Below are 19,136 nucleotides of genomic sequence, written 5' to 3' on the forward strand. Positions count from 1 at the left end.
AATTCTCAGCATTGCCCTTTGGCTTATCTACTGCGGCCAGAGTATTCACGAAATGCCTGGCATCAGTAATTGCACACTTCAGGGGATTCAAATCTACCCATATCTGGACGACTGCTTGATACAAGCGGACAGCAAGACAAATTTGTTAAAGGACTTGGACTATGCCATCCAGCTATTACAGGCCTTGGGATACACAGTCAACATCCAAAAATCAAGACTTGTACCATCCCAAAGGATAACCTTTTTGGTTGCAGATCTAGATACAACCACCCAGATGGCCTTTCTCACAGAAGAAAAACAGAAACAACTTCCAGATTACTTCAAGAATCTGACAAGACAAACTCAGCTAACTGCAAGGAAGATCCTGCAGGCCCTGGGTTTCATGGCATCCTGCATAATACTAATTCCACAAGCCAGGCTACATATGAGAAGATTGCAGTGGTACCTAAGGAGTGTATGGACTCAGCACAGTCACAGCTTAGAAACTCTGATTCCAATCATACCTTGCCTTCAGAAGGAATTCCTGTGGTGGGCTCAAGCCTGCCAGACCAACAGAGGGGTGCCTTTCTTCAAACCAAAAGCAAACCAAACCATCACCACGGACGCTTCAGACCGAGGTTGGGGAGCGCACATGGAGGACAAACGTATCCAAGGGCTATGGTCTCAAGGGCAGCTGTAAATGCACATAAACCAAAAGGAAATGCTGGCAGTGATACATGCAATCGAGGCTTTCAAGCCTTTCCTTCAACAAGGCCACCTGCTAATAAGGACAGACAACACCACAGTTATGTGGTACATAAACAAGCAAGGAGGCATGCACTCCTACCCTCTATGCAGACTGGCTATGAATCTATGGGATCTTTGTTTGAAACACAATATACAACTACAGGCCCAGTTCGTGCCAGGGAAAGACAATACTCTGGCAGACAGCTTAAGCAGAACTACCATGGATGCACACGAATGGATGCTGCACCCAGGCATCATCTTACTCATAACACAGACATGGGGAAGGCCCGAGATAGATCTGTTCGCCTCACCCCACAATCATCAACTGAAAATTTTTTGCACAAGGACATACCATCCACAAGCATGGAAAGTGGACACTCTCTCATTCAGCTGGAAAGCCCGAAAAGTCTATGCTTTCCCACCAATCCCATTAATGTCCAAGGTTTTACTGAAGATCAGGGCAGAACAGCCAAAAGGGATTCTGATAGCTCCAGACTGGCCAAGGCAGCATTGGTATCCACTGTTTAAGAGCTTGTCACAGACAAAACCGTGGCCTCTTCCATTATGGCCTCTTCTTCTGACGCAGAACAATTACAAGATCCTGCATCCCAACCTAAAGACCTTGCAGCTAACTGCCTGGAGAATACCATGACTCCTTCCCAGGACAGCTTATCCCAGAGGGTAAAGGACATTATTATGGAAGCTCGCCACCCTTCCACAAGGAAGGCATACTCAGCAAAATGGAAAAGATTTCTCATTTGGAACACAGCAAAAGGCCTTGATGAGACAATGATGAACATGTCACATATACTGGAATACTTAGCAGAATTGTTCCACAATGGCCTGTCTTATTCTTCCATTAAAATACATGCCTCAGCAATTTCAGCAGAATACAGTGTAAATCCTCCTGTCTACTCGCATCCTCTCAAGACAATTTCTCAGAGGAATCAAAAACATCAAACCTCCAAGGAGACCACCTTTACCTACTTGGGACCTTAACTTTGTGCTGGAAAAACTAACACTTCCTCCATTTGAACCAGCAGCATCGGCAGATCCACAGTTTCTATCCTGGAAAACTGCATTCCTTCTGGCCATAACTTCAGCAAGAAGAGTATCTGAGTTCCAAGCTTTAATGGCAGTGCAGCCATTTCTTATTTTTCATCAGGACAGAGTTTCATTAAGAACCAACCCAACTTTCATGCCAAAGGTGGTATCTAGAGTATCCTTGAACCAAACAATTCATTTGCCTACATTCTTCCCAAATCCACAAAATAAAGGGGAGAAACTTCTACACACTCTGGATATCCACAGACAATTACGCTATTTGGACAGAACTAAAAGTTACAGAAAGACTGACCAACTGTTTGTAGCTTATGCTGCTGGGACACAAGGAAAAGCAATTTCCAAACAGACAATCTCAAAATGGATAGGAAATTGCATTTGCTTTTGCTACTCCTTTCATGGAAAGACTGTTCCTGTGAATATTAGGCCTCATTCCACGAGAGCCACAGCCACCACTACAGCCTTCCTAAGAGGGGTGGCTACCAAGGACATTTTAGAAGCTGCTACATGGAGCTCCGTGCATACTTTTGCCAAGCATTACAATTTACCCTTATACTCCAGATCCAGAGCAGGTTTTGCTACTGCAGTCCTGCAGGGTCTCTTAACTACACCATCATTTTCTTAGTACCTCCACCCCCAGATTGGCTGTGGTAGTCTACCCATATGTTATGACTGCAGATGCATCCTTGAAGGACATAGTACAGTTTTTTACCTACCATAAATGTAGATGTCCGATAGGTATGCATCTGCAGTCAGGTTTACCCTCCCTCCTTCCCCTCTGTGGTATTCCTAGGGTGCTTACCCCTTCATTAGCTAGCTGGGGGAATCTGTTATGGTGTATTTATTTGTATGTATGTATATATATATATATATATATATATATATATATATATATATATATATATATATATATATATGTTTGCATTATGTTTGGATTTTTTTTGGCCTTTTATCCAAATTTAGCCTTCATAGAGGGCACCTGGCATCTGGGGCAAGAAAAACTAAGGAAGATGGCGTCGGCTGATGCTTTTATACCCCAGACGCTCTGACGTCGGGGAAAGTGCGACATCAGCCGAGGCCAGACCCAGACTTTGGAATCCGGCTGACCGAAGGGCTGCCTGAGGCAGGACAACCCATATGTTATGACTGCAGATGCATACCTATCGGACATCTACATTTATGGTAGGTACAAAACTGTACTTTTCCCGGCTTTTGCCAGTGCTTCCGGGTCTGGTATCCTAGTGCAACAGATGCCTTCTCAGTCTCCTGGAAGGGGAAATATCTATATGCACCCCCCCCCCCACTCTTTCTGAAGGTTTTGCTGAAAATCCAGCAGGACCCACCAAAAATCTTGTTGGTGACTCCCTACTGGCCTAGACAACACTGGTTCCTGTTCTACAATTGTCCAAGGGCAATCACCTCAAGTTACCCCCCAGAGTGGACCTTCTCACACAACACAAGGGATCCCAGATTCACCCACAGTGGCAGGTTCTGCACCTCATCCTGTGGTTGATAGGATTCTGATCCCCTTCAGACTGCTTCACAACAAGGATGTGCTCAATGTCCTGCAGGAGGCCAGGAAACCAGATACAAAAAAGTCCTACCTTTCAAAGTGGAAAAGATTCACTTCATGGTGTCAGAAAAAACAGCTGGATCAGATTTCTAGTGAGCCCCCTCTAGTCTTTTCTTACCTGTATGAGCTTCTGCAGACTGGCTTGGCTTATTCTTCCATCAAAGCTCATTTGTCTGCAATTTTAGCATGCCTTCCTGTGGATCCCCCTCTAGCATGCAGACTTCCTCCTACGCTCTTCCTTAAGGGGGTACTTCACCTAAGACTTCCCAGGAAACAGTTTCCTCCTCTTTGGGATCTTAACTATGTTCTTGAAAAGCTTACGCTCCCTCCCTTTGAGCCAGCAGACAAAGCTTCTCTAAAACATTGCACATGGAAAACTGTACTGCTAGGGGCCTTGACCTCAGCCAGAAGAGTATCAGAGCTACAATGAGCCTCCTTTTAGGGCCTGGATACCTCTACTATTCTAGAGGCAGCCACTTGGTCTTCAGTTCACACTGTTACCAAACACTACAAATTAGACCACATTTCTAGATCCAGGGCAGGGTTTGCTAGGGCTATCCTTCACAGATTCCTGGAGCCTGCCTCTAGACCCCACCCCCCAGTTACAGTGAGCTTTGGCACACACCCATATGTAGAATACTGCAACACTGGAATAGAAGGATACAGAAAAGTTGTGTAAAATCTTACCATAACAATAGATTCCATGTTGCAGTATTCCTTCCCCTCCTGTTAGGTTGCATTTCCCTTTTTGGGTGGTACAGGATTGGCTCCGACTGGGGCTTTCAATTCTGAATGCTGGTGTGTGCAGATGTCACTTTTATGGCCCACGTTACCCTCACCCACGTCAGACGTCCCACACACCTTAGAGGGACTAAAAACTTTTGTATACTGGCCGGACGTACGTGAGACTAGGAGTAAACCCATATGTAGAATACTGCAACATGGAAGAGAGAGCTGTGATTATGTTAAGATTTTACACAACTTTTCTTTGTGTACTTAAAGGAATGTTCGACTGTGGTGGTCTTGTCTGGACACTGGAATGACCTGCCAATGTTTTCCTCCTCCAGAGTATCACACTTGAGGGGGGCTTGTAAGCAGATGGTGCTGTTTCTTCTTGTCCCTTTTCTTCCTTCCTACAGTATCATAAGATATTCAGCAAGTTTGCTGGAAATGTTGACATAGTTGATCAGGGGTACCAAGCATGCTGGGACTTATGGATAGGTGAGCTTGCAAGAGATTGCTGCTATTACTTGATGGTTCCGGAGGCACCGGTTTTGATGAACCAGTCTCCAGGCAGAGACCCGAGACATCATGCATTTCAGTAAGTACATTACTTTAACAGTGAACTAAAAAAAAAAAATTTGACTCCTAATTTGTTGCTTGCAAGAGCCCAAGACCATTCCACATACCAGAGATTTCACCTTCCCCATTGGCCCAGTGGATGCTCCCTCTTTCAATGTAAGGATGTCTGTTTAGTTGACCAGTGCCATTTTTAGTTCTTTCTTGCCGGTGATGTCTAAGCATTGCCAATCTTTATGCTTTATTTAGTGCATAGAGTTGGCCTGAACACCACTGCTTCAGTTAACTGTTGTTGGGGAACAGTTTCCTTCCTTGTTGTGCTTCCTAATTATGTTGTAGATAACAAAGAAAATTAATGATTGTCTTGAGTGCAGGACATAAATATTTCCATGCCTTGTATCCTCGTCCTGAACATGTGCCGCCAGTTCTTGGTGTGCTTGCTTTAATGCTTGTACTGGTAAGCATTGGGCCAAGATCCTGGAGATATATTTGTAACACAAGTCTTGTGCCTGACCTCTGTGCACAGACATCTGCAAGTCCCTCTTCAGAACTGATTAAAATGAAGGAGAAATGTCAAATTGTCCCTTTAGACTCAAGATTGTCAGTAGTGTTGATGCACTTCAGAGCCCTCAACAATTAACTTCATTTGGCTGAGTTGTCGAGTGTGAGCCCACTGAAGGCTGCCATACTATCAGCAGTTCCGGTGTCCACTCGAGCTGAAACATTCGCAGGATCAGTTGGGTCCAGGCTGCTTTGTAAGCCCTGGCTTCTGAGTCTTTTCATTGTATGTGAAGTGGTTGCTGGGTACTGGATCCCAAGTCATGGCTGTCTGCCGATAACTGGAAGTATTGCATCCAACTTCCTCTTCTAATCATAGATTCAAACTTCCGAAGCATCAGTCTGCTTTCGTCTCTGCTGCTTAAGCCTCGACCCCATTCCTCCCAGGTCTCCTCACAATACTTTGATTAGACTGGCACAGGATTTTGTAGAGGTTATGAAAACAGGCAGCCCCATCTTGAGAAAGTTTCTACTCATATTATCTTCTGCTAAAAGAAAGAGAGACTTTTATTCTTCAGACTCTGAAGAGGCAAAATATAAACAGAAGTGAAGTATTTTTTTTTGTTGAGCCAACCAGTATCGCATAATTCAGACATTGGATAATATAATAAGCCCTCTTTTCATGAGAAGTTGAGTTTCCCTATGTTTTAAAACGCTTTTATTCTTCGATGGATGAGCCTTTTCATACAAAAATGTCTTTATCAAGTCCACAGTTTTATAAGTTAATCAAGTGTCATGCTCCCCATTACACCCACTCTGGGATATGAAATTGAGATCAGACTCAGAAGAAGAGGTGTTAGCTTATTTAGACCAACTCCGTCCTGGTTCCATTTTGGGTTCTGAATTTGAAGACGCACAGACCTCAGCTTTGCCACTTGCGCAGCTTTCATTTGAGGATTTCCTTAATAGGATGAAGGAAACCTTCATTTGGGCAGTCAAGTAGCTATTTCCGGCCAAGATCAGATTTGGAGAGTTTCTGAGCTCCCCAGGAACTTAAGCCTCTCACAGTCCCTTGATTGGATGAAATTTTGAATGCGTTTTTGAAAACATCTTTGCAGCTAGACTCCCAACACACTACCCTTAATAAGCTTTATCGCTTTTTTAGGGTTTGAGTCCCATAAACACAAATATAAAAATCCTATGGCTGATCCAGAAGTGGTGCGATTCTAGCAAGGAGCCTGTCAGTATTGCTCCAGGAACCTTTTACCAGATGAGAAATAGATCAGAGCTTCTAGACTGATTTAGTTAGGGCTTGCACCTCAGTTATAATGACCATGACGGCCCTCAACTGCCATTTCCATTTACTTGGAGACTATTCTGGAACAGCTGAAACGGAAGACAGAGGAAGTTCAAGGTAAGGGCTTTAAGGAGGAATGCTGGGTTTGTTTGTCATGTTTATCCAGGTGGCTAAGACTTTATTTAAATATGGCTATGGTGGACTTGGATGCATCTAGCAGGATAGCTGCTACGGGGGGGGTGGGGTCTGTAATTAGGAGACGTCTTGGCAGAGTGGAAAGCCTCTTCCTTACCTTGTAGAAACAGAACTCCTGAATGTCATTTTTGGGTTAGGAACTCCACTTCAGGCCCCTGGCCAAAAAGGTATTCGGAAAACCTTAGTAATGCATATTAACTCTGCCCCCCGCCTTTGTCCTTAACCAAATACCATATCTTAAAAATTACTTTGCGTAGCAATACCTCTATGAAGATCAGTTTGGGCTGCCTGTTGCGGCATGGTTATGGATTTAGCAGTCAAAGAACAAATTATTTTTTTTTTCCCCTTTTTAGATTGTTTTTGATTTGGGTTTTTGAAATGCAAGTATAGAACTGTGTTCAGTAAATATATATAGAGAGAAAGATGTATGTATATATAGTGTACATACATGCATTTGCTTGTCTTTGTGGAGTCTGCATGTCCTCCCTTTGGTCGCGTGGGTTTCCTCCGGGTGCTCCGGTTTCCTCCCACATCCCAAAGACATGCAGTAGGTGGATTGGACACTCTAAATTGGCCCTAGGTGTGAATGTGTGCCTTCTGTGGAAGGTTGGGCACCGGGGCTGGCAACCCGACTCCGTAAAACTCCACTGCCAGTCATGAGCGGACAGGTGATCCGCTGTGGCGACCCCTAACCGGGAAAAGCCGAAAGAAGAAGATGATACATGCATTTGCTTGTGTATACATGTGCGTATATATGTTTATATGTATTTAAACACACGAGTGGTATTTATGGCGAGAGGTCATACATGTGTATTCAGCAACAGCTTTACTGATGTCTGCTCTTGGTGAAAAGTCATGTGGCATGCAAGAGCCAGTTACTGGTAACTTCCCATTTAATGATACATTTGCAATATCCTCTCTGTATAGTAAAAATGTTTTGATATGTGCTGCACATACCAACTTCAAGAACCTTAATTTTGGCAGTATGTGTATGGCCTTTGCCTAGTCCCCTTCAGTTTCTTGCAAGTGTTGGAGAAGCATAACATTTAGAAGTCATAACTAGTCTAAAAAGGTTCTCTGTATGGTTTGCACCAAGGAGTGTTATTCCCATTAGAGTCACAGAGCTAGAAGTCTTGAAGTACCTGTAGAGTTGCTTTGGTAAGAGCATTTTCTGTACTTTTGAGTTTTAATTGCTAGTCTGTTACTGAGGCTTGGCTTACATGTGCACTGTACACTTTTGGTCCACTATACAGTGGAGTTTTTTCTCAAGAGTACAGTGACCTTAACGCCATGCAGAAAGGGTTGTTCTTGGAACCTTTATTTTTTTGTGCAGAAATGATGGCTCTTCCACCTTTTAAGTCTGATTCTTCAGTGGTGCTCAAAACTGATGTGTAGGAAACATTATTTTTAACTGCTGTTAGAATTTCTGAGGTTTAGGCTTTGATATGCAGAGAGCTGTGCATTGTTGCTCATAAAGAGAAAGTGTTAGAAATAATTCTTCCGTCATGCCCAGAGTGGTATTTGACCCAGATTATGTAGATGCCAGTTATTTTAACCTACAAAATGAGGAGGGGGGACTTAAACCTTGTGTGATGTTCATAGCCTTCTAGCATGTGCGTAATCTAGACTTTTTCAACATTAGGCTGCTTTAGGCCCGCAAACAGGGCAGACCTCTTTTAAAGCAAATGCTGCTTTGCTAGCAAGCTGCATATCCTTTGGTTATGTGAAGCAACTGGGGGGGGGGGGCAGTCAATTAAAACCCGATCTTTCAGTACAGCAACAACCAAAACGGCCTTAGAGTGTATTCACTTGGTGAATGTGTGAGGCGGTTATGATTGGTGTACTTTTTTTCTGTACAGTACATGATGTGCTTCCATTTGAGGAACAAGGGTTGGTTTGTCACAGCTGTCCTCCTGTGCCTGTTATGAACTCCTGCTATCCCTGGAAGCATCTTTCTTTAGTACACTTCCCATAGGTAAGGAATTGTACCATGGTGGTGACTCTTACAGTGCAGCTGTGTGGATATGCTCACTACTACTGTCAGTGTTTATGTTCATTGCAGCTGTATAAGGCTAATGTCCATTTCTTGTCAGAAGTTCTGTTTCCTTAGTGATGCAATCAGTGATACTGAATAAGACTGCTATCCTTTTTCCTCTAAAAGTTTCTTCTCTCTACCTTGTTGTAACAGGGTTTGACAAGGCAATGTTTTCAGTACCCAGCCAAATGTCAGTAGTACTCCACTTTCTCTTGCAAAGGATCCTACTACTGAGCCTCCCCTAACTTTGTATCTTGAGCCTCAGATTCCAGAGCTGTGCAGTTAATAAAGAAATTGCTCTTTCCAGAGAGTTTACAAGCCAGATTGAGGCAGTTTTTTGAGCTGCTATGATAGGGCACATGTGTTAGTGGACATCTGGCAAAAAAACTGAAAATGGTGTAGACTGTTCTCCCTTTTGGTCTTGCATTAGCAGACATCTTAGGAGTAAGAAGAGTCCAGCCCTATGCTGGGAATATCCTGAAGCTCTAGAAGTTAGACTGTAAGACAGATTCCCATTTGCTGCTAATTAACATAGGTAAGTTGTGCTGAACCATTAAGCTTACTTTAGAAATTATATGGTTATGGTGTGCATACTTGCCCAACTGTGTTCCATTTCCATCAGCTACATTTGTAAGATTTTTGCTTCACTGTCTGTTTCGTATTTGAAGTGTTTTAACTAGATTTGCATACATAGCTTTTAAATAAGTCCTGTACTAACTTTCCTATTTAATTCCAATTTGTAGCAGACCGTGTGAAGAAGGGATTTGATTTCCAGTGGCCTCAGCCAGATAAACCAATGTTTTTCTATGTAACACAGGGTCAAGAAGAAATTGCAAGCTCTGGTACATCCTACCTGAACAGGTAACAGAGGAAAATTGGTTTACATTAAAATTTAAAGCACTGTGTTGAGCAGTGCATTTTAAGAGAGTGACAACATTTGTGTGTGTATTGTTTGAGCACTGAGACTCATTTGGTAGATTGTATAGAGCTAGATATTCATTGCTAGGTGAAGCAATAAGGAGAGTTGTGAAGGCTCTTACCAGTTGTATTATTTTTATATTAAATAAAGATATATGTTTTGATCACTTTTGCTGTTTTTATTGATGAATGAACAGTGCATGTTTAGCCATGTGTTGACTGAGTTTGCTGTTGGATTGTTTACATACAATTTTTGGAGCTGAGCATTTACTGCATTAGTTTATTTTAGCAATTTATTTTATGATTTACTGTTTGCATTTATTTAAATGAAAATAAACCATACCAACACAATCTCGGCTGCAAGTGTGCATTACAAATGATGCAGAGAAAACTGTAGCTGCAAACATTATGCATCACTTATAGTATATCCAGTCATAGTTAACCATCAGCTCATTCACTTTCTGCCTTCTTTTAAACCTTGTTCCCCTCTCTGCATATATTGATCCTACACTTCCATTTTTTCCTGTGTAATTTACTCCTACCTTTTTCTAAAGATTCCAATTTGTTTTGTCATTGTTACTATTTTCAGTACTTACAGTAAAGTTAGACTTTGATTTTCATTTTCTAGTAATTGCTTTTTTGGCAGCCATCATAATTAGAAGTCATTACCTTAGTTACACCAATTTGGTCACCAAGTACCTCCAGCAGAGCAGTCTGCAGGGAATCTTTAAAGTCTGCCAACTCATTACACTTTTCCCAGTTACCTCTTTCTTCATCACACCTCCGTTTAGAAAACTAATAACCAGTTCCAACTCACAAACAGTAAAAAGCAGTTGGAGAGCTACGAAACGTTCCACTGAACAAATGGTAAAGACAAAAAGATGATCAAACGAATTCCTAGTTTATTCAATGCTCAATGCAAAATAACCAAACACACTGCTGACCTAGGGTTTCGTCCACCTAATCAGGACTTTATCAGAACAATGAAACTCCCTGAGTATGACAATTTAAATACCCACCCCAATACATCAGTTAACTCATTAATTATACATAATTGACTATACTACTAAAAATTACAGTGCTAGAGTTATACAAATACCATATACTTAAAACAATCTATTTCTCTACCAAAAATGTCAAGTGAAAACTCATGTTAAAACAATTTTTGTAAAGCAATTTTCATAAAAATATTTATAAAAACATATAAACATAAGTGTGCATGTGTGTGTGTATTACAAACACATAAGCTCAAAAAACAATAACATATATTGTGTATGTTGTACACCTCCGTTTGTTGTCTACCTGAGGAAAAATTCTTTGGAGTCTATTTGAGATATAAAAAAAACCTATGTAAACACTACCAAGCAAAGATCTTAAATATTCTAGAATTTGTTGCATGTTTGGGGACTTGCACATATACCCCCATTGTTTCTTTGTGAATTGCTTATACAGTCTCTCTCCCTAATCCTTTCTAACCTCTGATTTGATTCTTCATTATCATGCATTATTTTTTTATGCTCTACTAATTATTCATTTATTAACAGCAACTTCTGTTCTAGATTCTACTAAAAACTCTTATCAGTGCTGATTTTTCCTTTGGGACCCCTCTATTTCTTTCTCTCTGCCTATAAGACAATTTCTAACCTGTAGTCCAGTTAAGTTCTTGGCATCTTCTCATTCTGTTACCTTTCCCTCTCTAGTTATTTGCTACCCAATACCTTGGTGCCTGTTTTCTCCATTAAATTCCAGCCCCCTCTTGTCTTTTGTCTGTATCCCTAATTGCAGTCATCCCTGTCAACAATCTCCTTTCCTGTGTTGTCTGTTCTTCGAATACTTTTCTGCTACTTTATAAATATAATATTCTTTATGATTATTATTCTCCTTAAAGGTCTGCATCCAAGAAAACAGTCCTTGTTTCTTGAGGTTCCCCCTGTTTCATTGTCATCTTTTTCCACTTTGAATTTTAGGTTTCTGCTTGTGCTTATAACTGTGTTGCTCTGAAATTACCCCTTCCAATAGAACATGGCAGATTGGGATTGCTAGCTTTGAAGAATAAGCTTATCCCACTTGACTCTTGCTGTCTTCCCCTTCCAGATAAAGTCCTTCAGATCTTTAATTGCTATCCGCAACTTCTCCTCTAGTTGATAAAAAATATGCCTGACCTGTGTGTAAGACTAAAGGAAAAAACATTTAAACTTTTTTTATCTTACTATTCATAACTATTTAACAGTATTATCTTTTGTTTAGTCTCTTCCCACATATCCGTAGCTGGCACACCGGAATTATTTTTAATCCATAATTCATTTTATCGTATCCCCATAAGTATGGATATTGCTGAACCAATTTGTATATGGTACATAATTTACTGCTATTGCCTTTGTTTTAGGTTTATTAATTTTTTGTATCCTGAAAAGATTTGAAACTGTCTCAGTATATTCCACAGTATTATAATGTCCCTTTCTGGTTTTGTCAGGTATAAAATGTCATTTGCAAATAGAGCAGCCTTTTTTGACTACCATACCAATTATATCCTTGAATTTCTGAGTCCCTTATTTTCTTTGCCTTTGGTTCTAAATATAATGCAGATAAAGGGGAAAGAGGGACACCCCAGCCTGGTTCCTTCACTCAAGCAGAGATTATCAGAGAGGACCCCACCCACTTTATTTTTCACCTCCAATCCCCTTGTATATCCTCCCAATCACCTTTATAATATTATTAAGGGAATGCAAATGCTTCCATTGCTCTGCTCATAAAGTCCCAGCTTACTCTGTCAAATGCTTTATCTGCATTACGACCCATCAACAACAGTGGTATTTTCTTACATTCCACTTTCCTTTGGGATCATCAGTGTTCTGCTGATGTCAGATGTTTTCCTCCTCTCCACAAAACCACATTGATCCACATCTGTCAGATGTTAATCGTGTTTCACTGTTGCAGTCATTACTCTTGGGTTATCTGCTGGCAGGCTGCCCTTAGTCGGCCAGAATTCCAAAGTCTAGGTCCGGCGTTGGTTGCTGTCGCCTCTTCCCTGACGTCAGTGCGCCAGGGGTATAAAAGATGCAGCCGACACCATTTTCTTCAGTCTTTCTTGCTGCACGGTGCCCGAAGCAAAAGCAGTTAGCAAGTGCTGGTCGGACGACTCCTGAGATTTTCAAATCCGAATTTCAGAACCGAAGTCTTCATTAAAGCTAAGTACTCCATTGGGGAAACTTTTTTCTTGCTCCAGACTGATGTCAGAAAAAGTTAACAGTTGTATTTCTTGTAGGAAGCAAATATCTCATAAGGATTTTTCACTCTTACTGTATTCCTTGCCTAGGCCCTGATCGCAACGTTGCTAGCTGTCGGTTTTGTGCTAGATTTAACCAATGCACTATCAAGCGTCGGTTCAATTTTGCATTTCATTACTTTGGCCGAAGATTTAATTATATAATGCCATCGGACCAGCCGACAACCGGAGTTTACAAAAAAATGCAAGGACAAGGAAAAGGATAGGCATCCGAGGTCCAAAACCGACGAAGTCTCTGCTAGGCCAGTCGCCAGTTCTCAGTGAGGCGCTTTCGCAGCCCCTGGCACCCGCTACCTCAGAGCCACAGGCCGCTTCCAACTCCCACGTGGAGCCGACTGGGCCTCTGGAAACTCAAGGTATTGGACACTCAGAAATCATTCCCTCAGATGGGTCCAGAGCCGCTGAGCAGGCATCGGCGTCTGAGGGTGTCTTCAGACCTACACAACTAAATATTAAGCCAAATTCAGCTTCAAAGACTAAAGCAGCTCTAAAGACAAATAAACAATGCAGCATTCTCCTTCTCAGACTTCCATGCCTAAAAAACAGATGCTCAAAATGGCCAAAGACCTAATTAGTTTGATCAGGGGTTCCCATCCCCCTCCTGATAAAAGGCCTAGGCAAGAGACAGAGTAAGATTCTTCTGATTAGGTTTCTATTTCCTCTGATTCCTCTTCTGAACAGGATTTACTCCATGCTTCCCTATGAGGATTCTGATGCTGAAGAATCCATTCCTTCAGCCTCTCCTCCTGAGGATTATTCTTTTGGGGAAACCCTGCATACCATGAGGGAGCATTTCCACTGGGAGAGCCAAGATTATTCTGAAAATAAGAAAAGGCTCAGAGACTTTCTGCTACTTCCTCAGCACAGACCCCTTGCTATTCCACCTGTCCTGGATGTTGTAGATGATGTATTTTCAGAGTCCGGCCTGTCCCCTGACTCTCTACCCCCTGCACCTGCTAAGCCAGACAGGTACTACAAGGTCCCAGATTCTCATAAATTCCTATATAAAAACCCTGCTGCTGACCCAGAAACTATATCTCAGGGTCCCAAATGGGTTAAAGCTTCCACTGCAAAAAATCCTGCCCCCTCTGATAGGGATTCTAGGGCTCTAGACAGATGGGGGAAAAAGTCTACACTTCTGCTACCCTGGCTGTAAGGACTTTAAATTGTCAGTTTCATATGCTTAAATATCAGCAATATTTAATGTCACTGCTTAAACAGAAATTGTTGACAAATACTGAAGGTTCAGAGAACAAGGAATTGCAGGATTTATTGCATGCAGCTGAACAAGTGGGAAAGCATACTTTGCAATGTGGTTATGATTCACTGGAGACCTCTTGCAGGGCCGCTGTTACAGGTTCTGTTATTAGAAGGCATGCTTGGTTAAAGGAACAGAATCTGCCTGGTCATGTTAAAGCAAAATTATTAGATGCACCATTACAGCATGATACTTTGGTACTAAAGCAGAAGAGGTGTTGAAAAAAATGGAGGATAAAGCAAAATCCATGCAGACAGTCAAGGATTTCTTACATGTACAGCCACCCAGGTTTAGCAGGAACTGACCCTCTAAAAATTGGTCCTTTCCAGTGTCAGACAGACCACAAAGAGGCAGATACAGGCATCCCAGAGGCAGATCTCAGCCCCAAGGCTCATACAGGCCTAAACAATGGGGTGCTCCTACCTCCAAAAGCAGAGAAGACAAATCACAACCTTACAGGAAACAGTCCCAATGACTTTCCTCTACCAGATCCAAGCACATTTCTTTTGGCAGCCCCCTTAGGGGGAAAACTAGCACTTTTTTCATCTGGCAAATGGTTACCCAGGACAAATGGGTCCTGAACATAGTGTCCCAAGGCTACAGGTTCCATTTTCACACCCTACCAAGGTCAAAAGGTATGCCAGACCTGCCACACAATCAGTGGGCAGAGGCACAAAAACAAATTACAGCCCTCATGGACATGAGGGCCATTTTGCAAGTACCACAACAAGAGCAGGGGCAAGGATTTTACTCCAGACTCTTTCTAGTACCCAGAAAGGACAAAACCTGGAGACCAATACTGGACCTGTCAATTTTAAATAAGTTTCTGGAAGTTCCAAAATTCAAGATGTTGACTACAGCAGCTACCGCCCATGCTGGGCAAGAAGGCTTGGCTTGTAACTTTGGACCTAAAAGAGGCATACCTATATGTCCCAATCAGACAGTCTTGCAGAAGATACCTCAGATTCATAGCTGGCTCAATGCTTTACCAATTCTCTGCACTGCCCTTTGGCTTATCTACTGCGCCCAGGGTGTTCACAAAATGCCTGGCACCAGTAATTGTGTTTTGCAGACCAAAAGGAATTCAAATATATCCCTACTTGGACGACTGCCTAATTCAAGCAGAGAACAAAGACATTCTTCTGAAGCATCTGGCATTTGTAAAATGATTACTAATTGGCCTAGGGTACACAGTAAACGAAAAGAAATCAAAACTAGTGCCCTCTCATGAGATAATATTCCTGGATGCAAACTTAAATACAACTGCCCAGATGGCTTATCTCACGCCAGACAAACAAAAGCATCTGACTACTTACTTCAAGAAATTAGCAACAAAAACCCACTTATCTGCAAGGAAAATCCTGCATGCCTTGGGTTTCATGGCATCTTGCATTCTACTAATTCCATATGCCAGACTGCATGAGGAAACTACAATGGTACCTAAAAAGTGTTTGGACTCAGCATTGCCACAGCCTAGAGACAGTAATTGCACTCATTCGATGGTGGTCAGAAGCCTGTCACCGCAACAAGTGTCTGCCATTCAGTTTACCCACAGCCAGACAGACACTGAAAACGGATGCATCAGATTATGCCTGGGGGGGCCCATATGGCAGGAAAATGTATTCAGTGCACATGGCCTGCAAACCAGATGCATCTTCACATCAATCAGAGATGCTAGCTGTTCAAAATGCCCTGACAGCTTTCCAGGACCTGCTTCATCCAGGACAGTTACTGATAGACAGACAACACTACGGTGATGTGGTATATAGACAAGCAAGGAGGTGCACATTCCTACCCCCTCTGCAGACAAGCAATGACCTTATGGGACACAGCATTGGCTTTTCAAATTCACCTGCAAGCACAATTCCTGCCAGGAAAAACAAATACTCTGGCAGACAAACTAAACAGAAACCTCATGGATCCCCATGAATGGAAACTGGATCCACAAGTCTTCAGCATGATAATAAGGAAATGGGGATGCCCAGACATAGATCTATTTGCCTCCCCTCACAACTGGCAATTGCAGAGATTTTGCACAAGTATTTATTACAAGCAAGCATGGAAAGTGGACGCCCTGTCCTTCAGCTGGAAAAATCTAACTGTATATGCTTTTCCCCCACTGCCTGTCCTTTCCAGGGTACTCCTAGAGGTCAGACAAGAGAAACCAAAAATGATACTGATTGCACCAGACTGGCCACACCAGCACTGGTACCCAATCCTAAAGAGCTTGTGTCAAGGTCCAGCATGGATATTGCCTCAAACTTCACTTGCTGACCCAACGAAAAATTCAGATCCTGCACAGCCAACTCAGGACCTTAAATCTGGCAGCATGGCTGGTAATGTAACCATTCAGAACACTCCTCTTTCAAAAGCTGTTATGGATGTTATCTTGGAGGCCAGGAGGCCCAGCACCAGAAAATCTTATGCAGAAAAATGGAAGAGATTTTGTGCTTGGAATCAGGAACAAGGTATTGACACGTGTGTACCAAATATCCCTCAGATTTTACAATACTTAACGGAGATGCTGAACAAAGGCCTTTCCTTCTCATCAATTAAGATTCATGCCTCTACCATTTCAGCCTATTGCAATACGGAACCATCTATTATTTCTCATCCTTTAATAAGGCAGTACCTCAGAGGGTCCAAAAACATTAGGCCTCCAAGGAGAGCACCAATTCCGGCATGGGACCTCAATTATGTTTTGGAAAAACTCACGCTGCCTCCTTTCGAGCCAGCATCAACAACAGATATAAAATTCTTATCCTGGAAAACAGCTCTGCTCCTAGCAATAACCTCTGCAAGGCGAGTCTCGGAGTTACAAGCACTCATGGCTGTGGAACCTTTCATCATTTTTCATCCAGTGTTTCTCTTTGGACAAACCCTACATTTATGCCTAAGGTTGAGTCCAGTTTGGCCCTTAACCAAACCATTCACTTGCCAACCTTGTATCCTAATCCACAGAACAGGGGTGAGAAAATTCTGCATTCTTTGGACATACACAGGCAGTTACGCTTCTACTTGGACAGAACTAAAGCTTTCAGAAAGACTGAGCAACTTTGTGTCATATGCTGCAGGATCACAAGGAAAGGCTATCTCAAAACAAACCATTTCTAAATGGATAGGCCATTGTATCCGTTTCTGCTATTTTCAACATGGCAAACCAGAGCCTAAGAGCATTAGGCCTCATTCCACCAGAGCAGCAGCCACTTCAGCAGCTTTCCTCAGAGGAGTACCAGACAAATTTGTCTTAGAAGCTGCATCTTGGAGTTCAATGCACACCTTCACAAAGCACTACCACTTACCTCTTTACTCTAAGTCCAGAGCAGGCTTTGCCACTGCAGTTCTGCAGGGCCTCATAGCCTCTCCTAATCCTATTTAGCCCAGCCACCCTTCCTCAGTTTTGGGATTCAACCCAAGAGTAATGACTGCAACAGTGAAACACGATGAACATAGTACAGTTGTGTACCTGCCATAAATGTAGATGTTAGAATGTATTCACTGTTGCAGTCCAGGTTACCCACCATCCCCCTTTTCTTTGCTGGGACTTATCTGCACTTCTCCATCCTATACAACCTTTTCGGTGTATTTGCTTGTAGATGAAGGAAATGTTGTTTTTGTGCTTTCATTTTTATTGGCATATTTTTCAGCCTACCAATTTGGGGGCACCTGACATCTGGGCCAAGAAAAACTGAAGAAAATGGCGTTGGCTGCATCTTTTGTACCCCTGGCGCACTGACGTCAGGGAAGAGGCGACAGCAACCGACGCTGGACATAGACTTTGGAATTCTGGCCGACTGAGGGTAGCCTGCCAGCAGGATAACCCAAGAGTAATGACTGCAACAGTGAATACACTCGAACATCTACATTTATGGTAGGTACATAACTGTACTTTTTGGCATCACTTGCCATTCTTTTAGCCATTATAGACGAGCACATTATCACGATTTAGTATTGAAATGGGCCAGTATGAAGCTGGATCTTTACCCTTTAGGTAGTACAGCTACCACTGCTTTCTTCCAGGATGTTGATACTACTTCTCTTAAAATACTGTTTAACAAAACTTTCCAGATCTTTATCATTTTTTTTCCCCTTATAGCTTCCAAAGTTCCACAGGAATACTGTCTATTCTCTGGGACTTTCCTGTAGATTAGTTATACATCAGCATTTTTATTTATACTCCTCCTACCCTGACTGTTAGTAATTCAGCCTAGTCTATCTCTAACCTTGGCATATTTAATTCTTTCGTAAGCATTTCTATTTGTACCTTTTTTTGATTTCCATATTTCTCTGATTTATACAGACTTTCATAGAACTTGCGAAATATTTCTAATACTTCTACAGGATCCGTTGATATCTTTGTTGATATAGGCACTCTAAGCTTGGTGACAGCCCTTTATACTTTGTTCCCCAAGTCGTCGTGCTAAAGGTTTTTGTGCCGTTATCAAACAAAACAGTTGCTTAATGGCAGTCTTCCTAAACCCATACCTATTATCCAGGTGATCCCTTATTTTCAGTTTAGCATTCTGAAGTCGATACTCTTCTTGATCTGTGAGATTCCCCCTATTTTGCAAGACTTGAACATTTGTCAGTCTCTCTATAAAGAATGTGTTGCTTCTTAACCATTTCTCCCTTTCTTTTATTTCCACCATAATTTTAAACTCCACTTTAATTTTATCCTATTACCTAGCTGTATTTTCAGAAGAAATTTCTATCTTCTCGAATAGCGCCTGAATGATTTACACTACCCATTCCTTAAATTTCTCTCTCTCTCTCCAGCAGATTGGTGGGAAAGCGCCAGTGTCTCGTTTTTATTTCATTACCCTGTGTTTTTATTTTAGTTATTGATGCATGGTCTGAAATAATTATTGGGTGCTTATAAAAATCTTCAATTAAATGCACATGTTCCTGTGAAATGTAAATGTCGTCTTCCCTAACCTAGTTTTTTGTATCTTGGGAAATATGTAAATTCATTCCGAACTCTTACTACTG

General features: G+C 42.0%; 1 protein-coding gene across 1 annotated transcript in view; it reads left to right on the plus strand.

Moving 5' to 3' along the window:
* The window catches only part of UPF1 (UPF1 RNA helicase and ATPase), a 3,097,516-nt gene that overhangs the window by 2,086,975 nt on the left and 991,405 nt on the right, over nt 1-19,136 (plus strand). Inside the window, exon 16 of the mRNA XM_044054826.1 lies at nt 9,429-9,546. Coding sequence (XP_043910761.1) covers nt 9,429-9,546 — 118 coding nt within the window. The remainder of the gene's footprint in view (nt 1-9,428; nt 9,547-19,136) is intronic.

The sequence above is a fragment of the Protopterus annectens genome, chromosome 13.part0 (genome assembly GCF_019279795.1).
Source record: "Protopterus annectens isolate FY-2018-M chromosome 13.part0, PAN1.0, whole genome shotgun sequence".
NCBI lineage: Eukaryota > Metazoa > Chordata > Ceratodontiformes > Protopteridae > Protopterus > Protopterus annectens.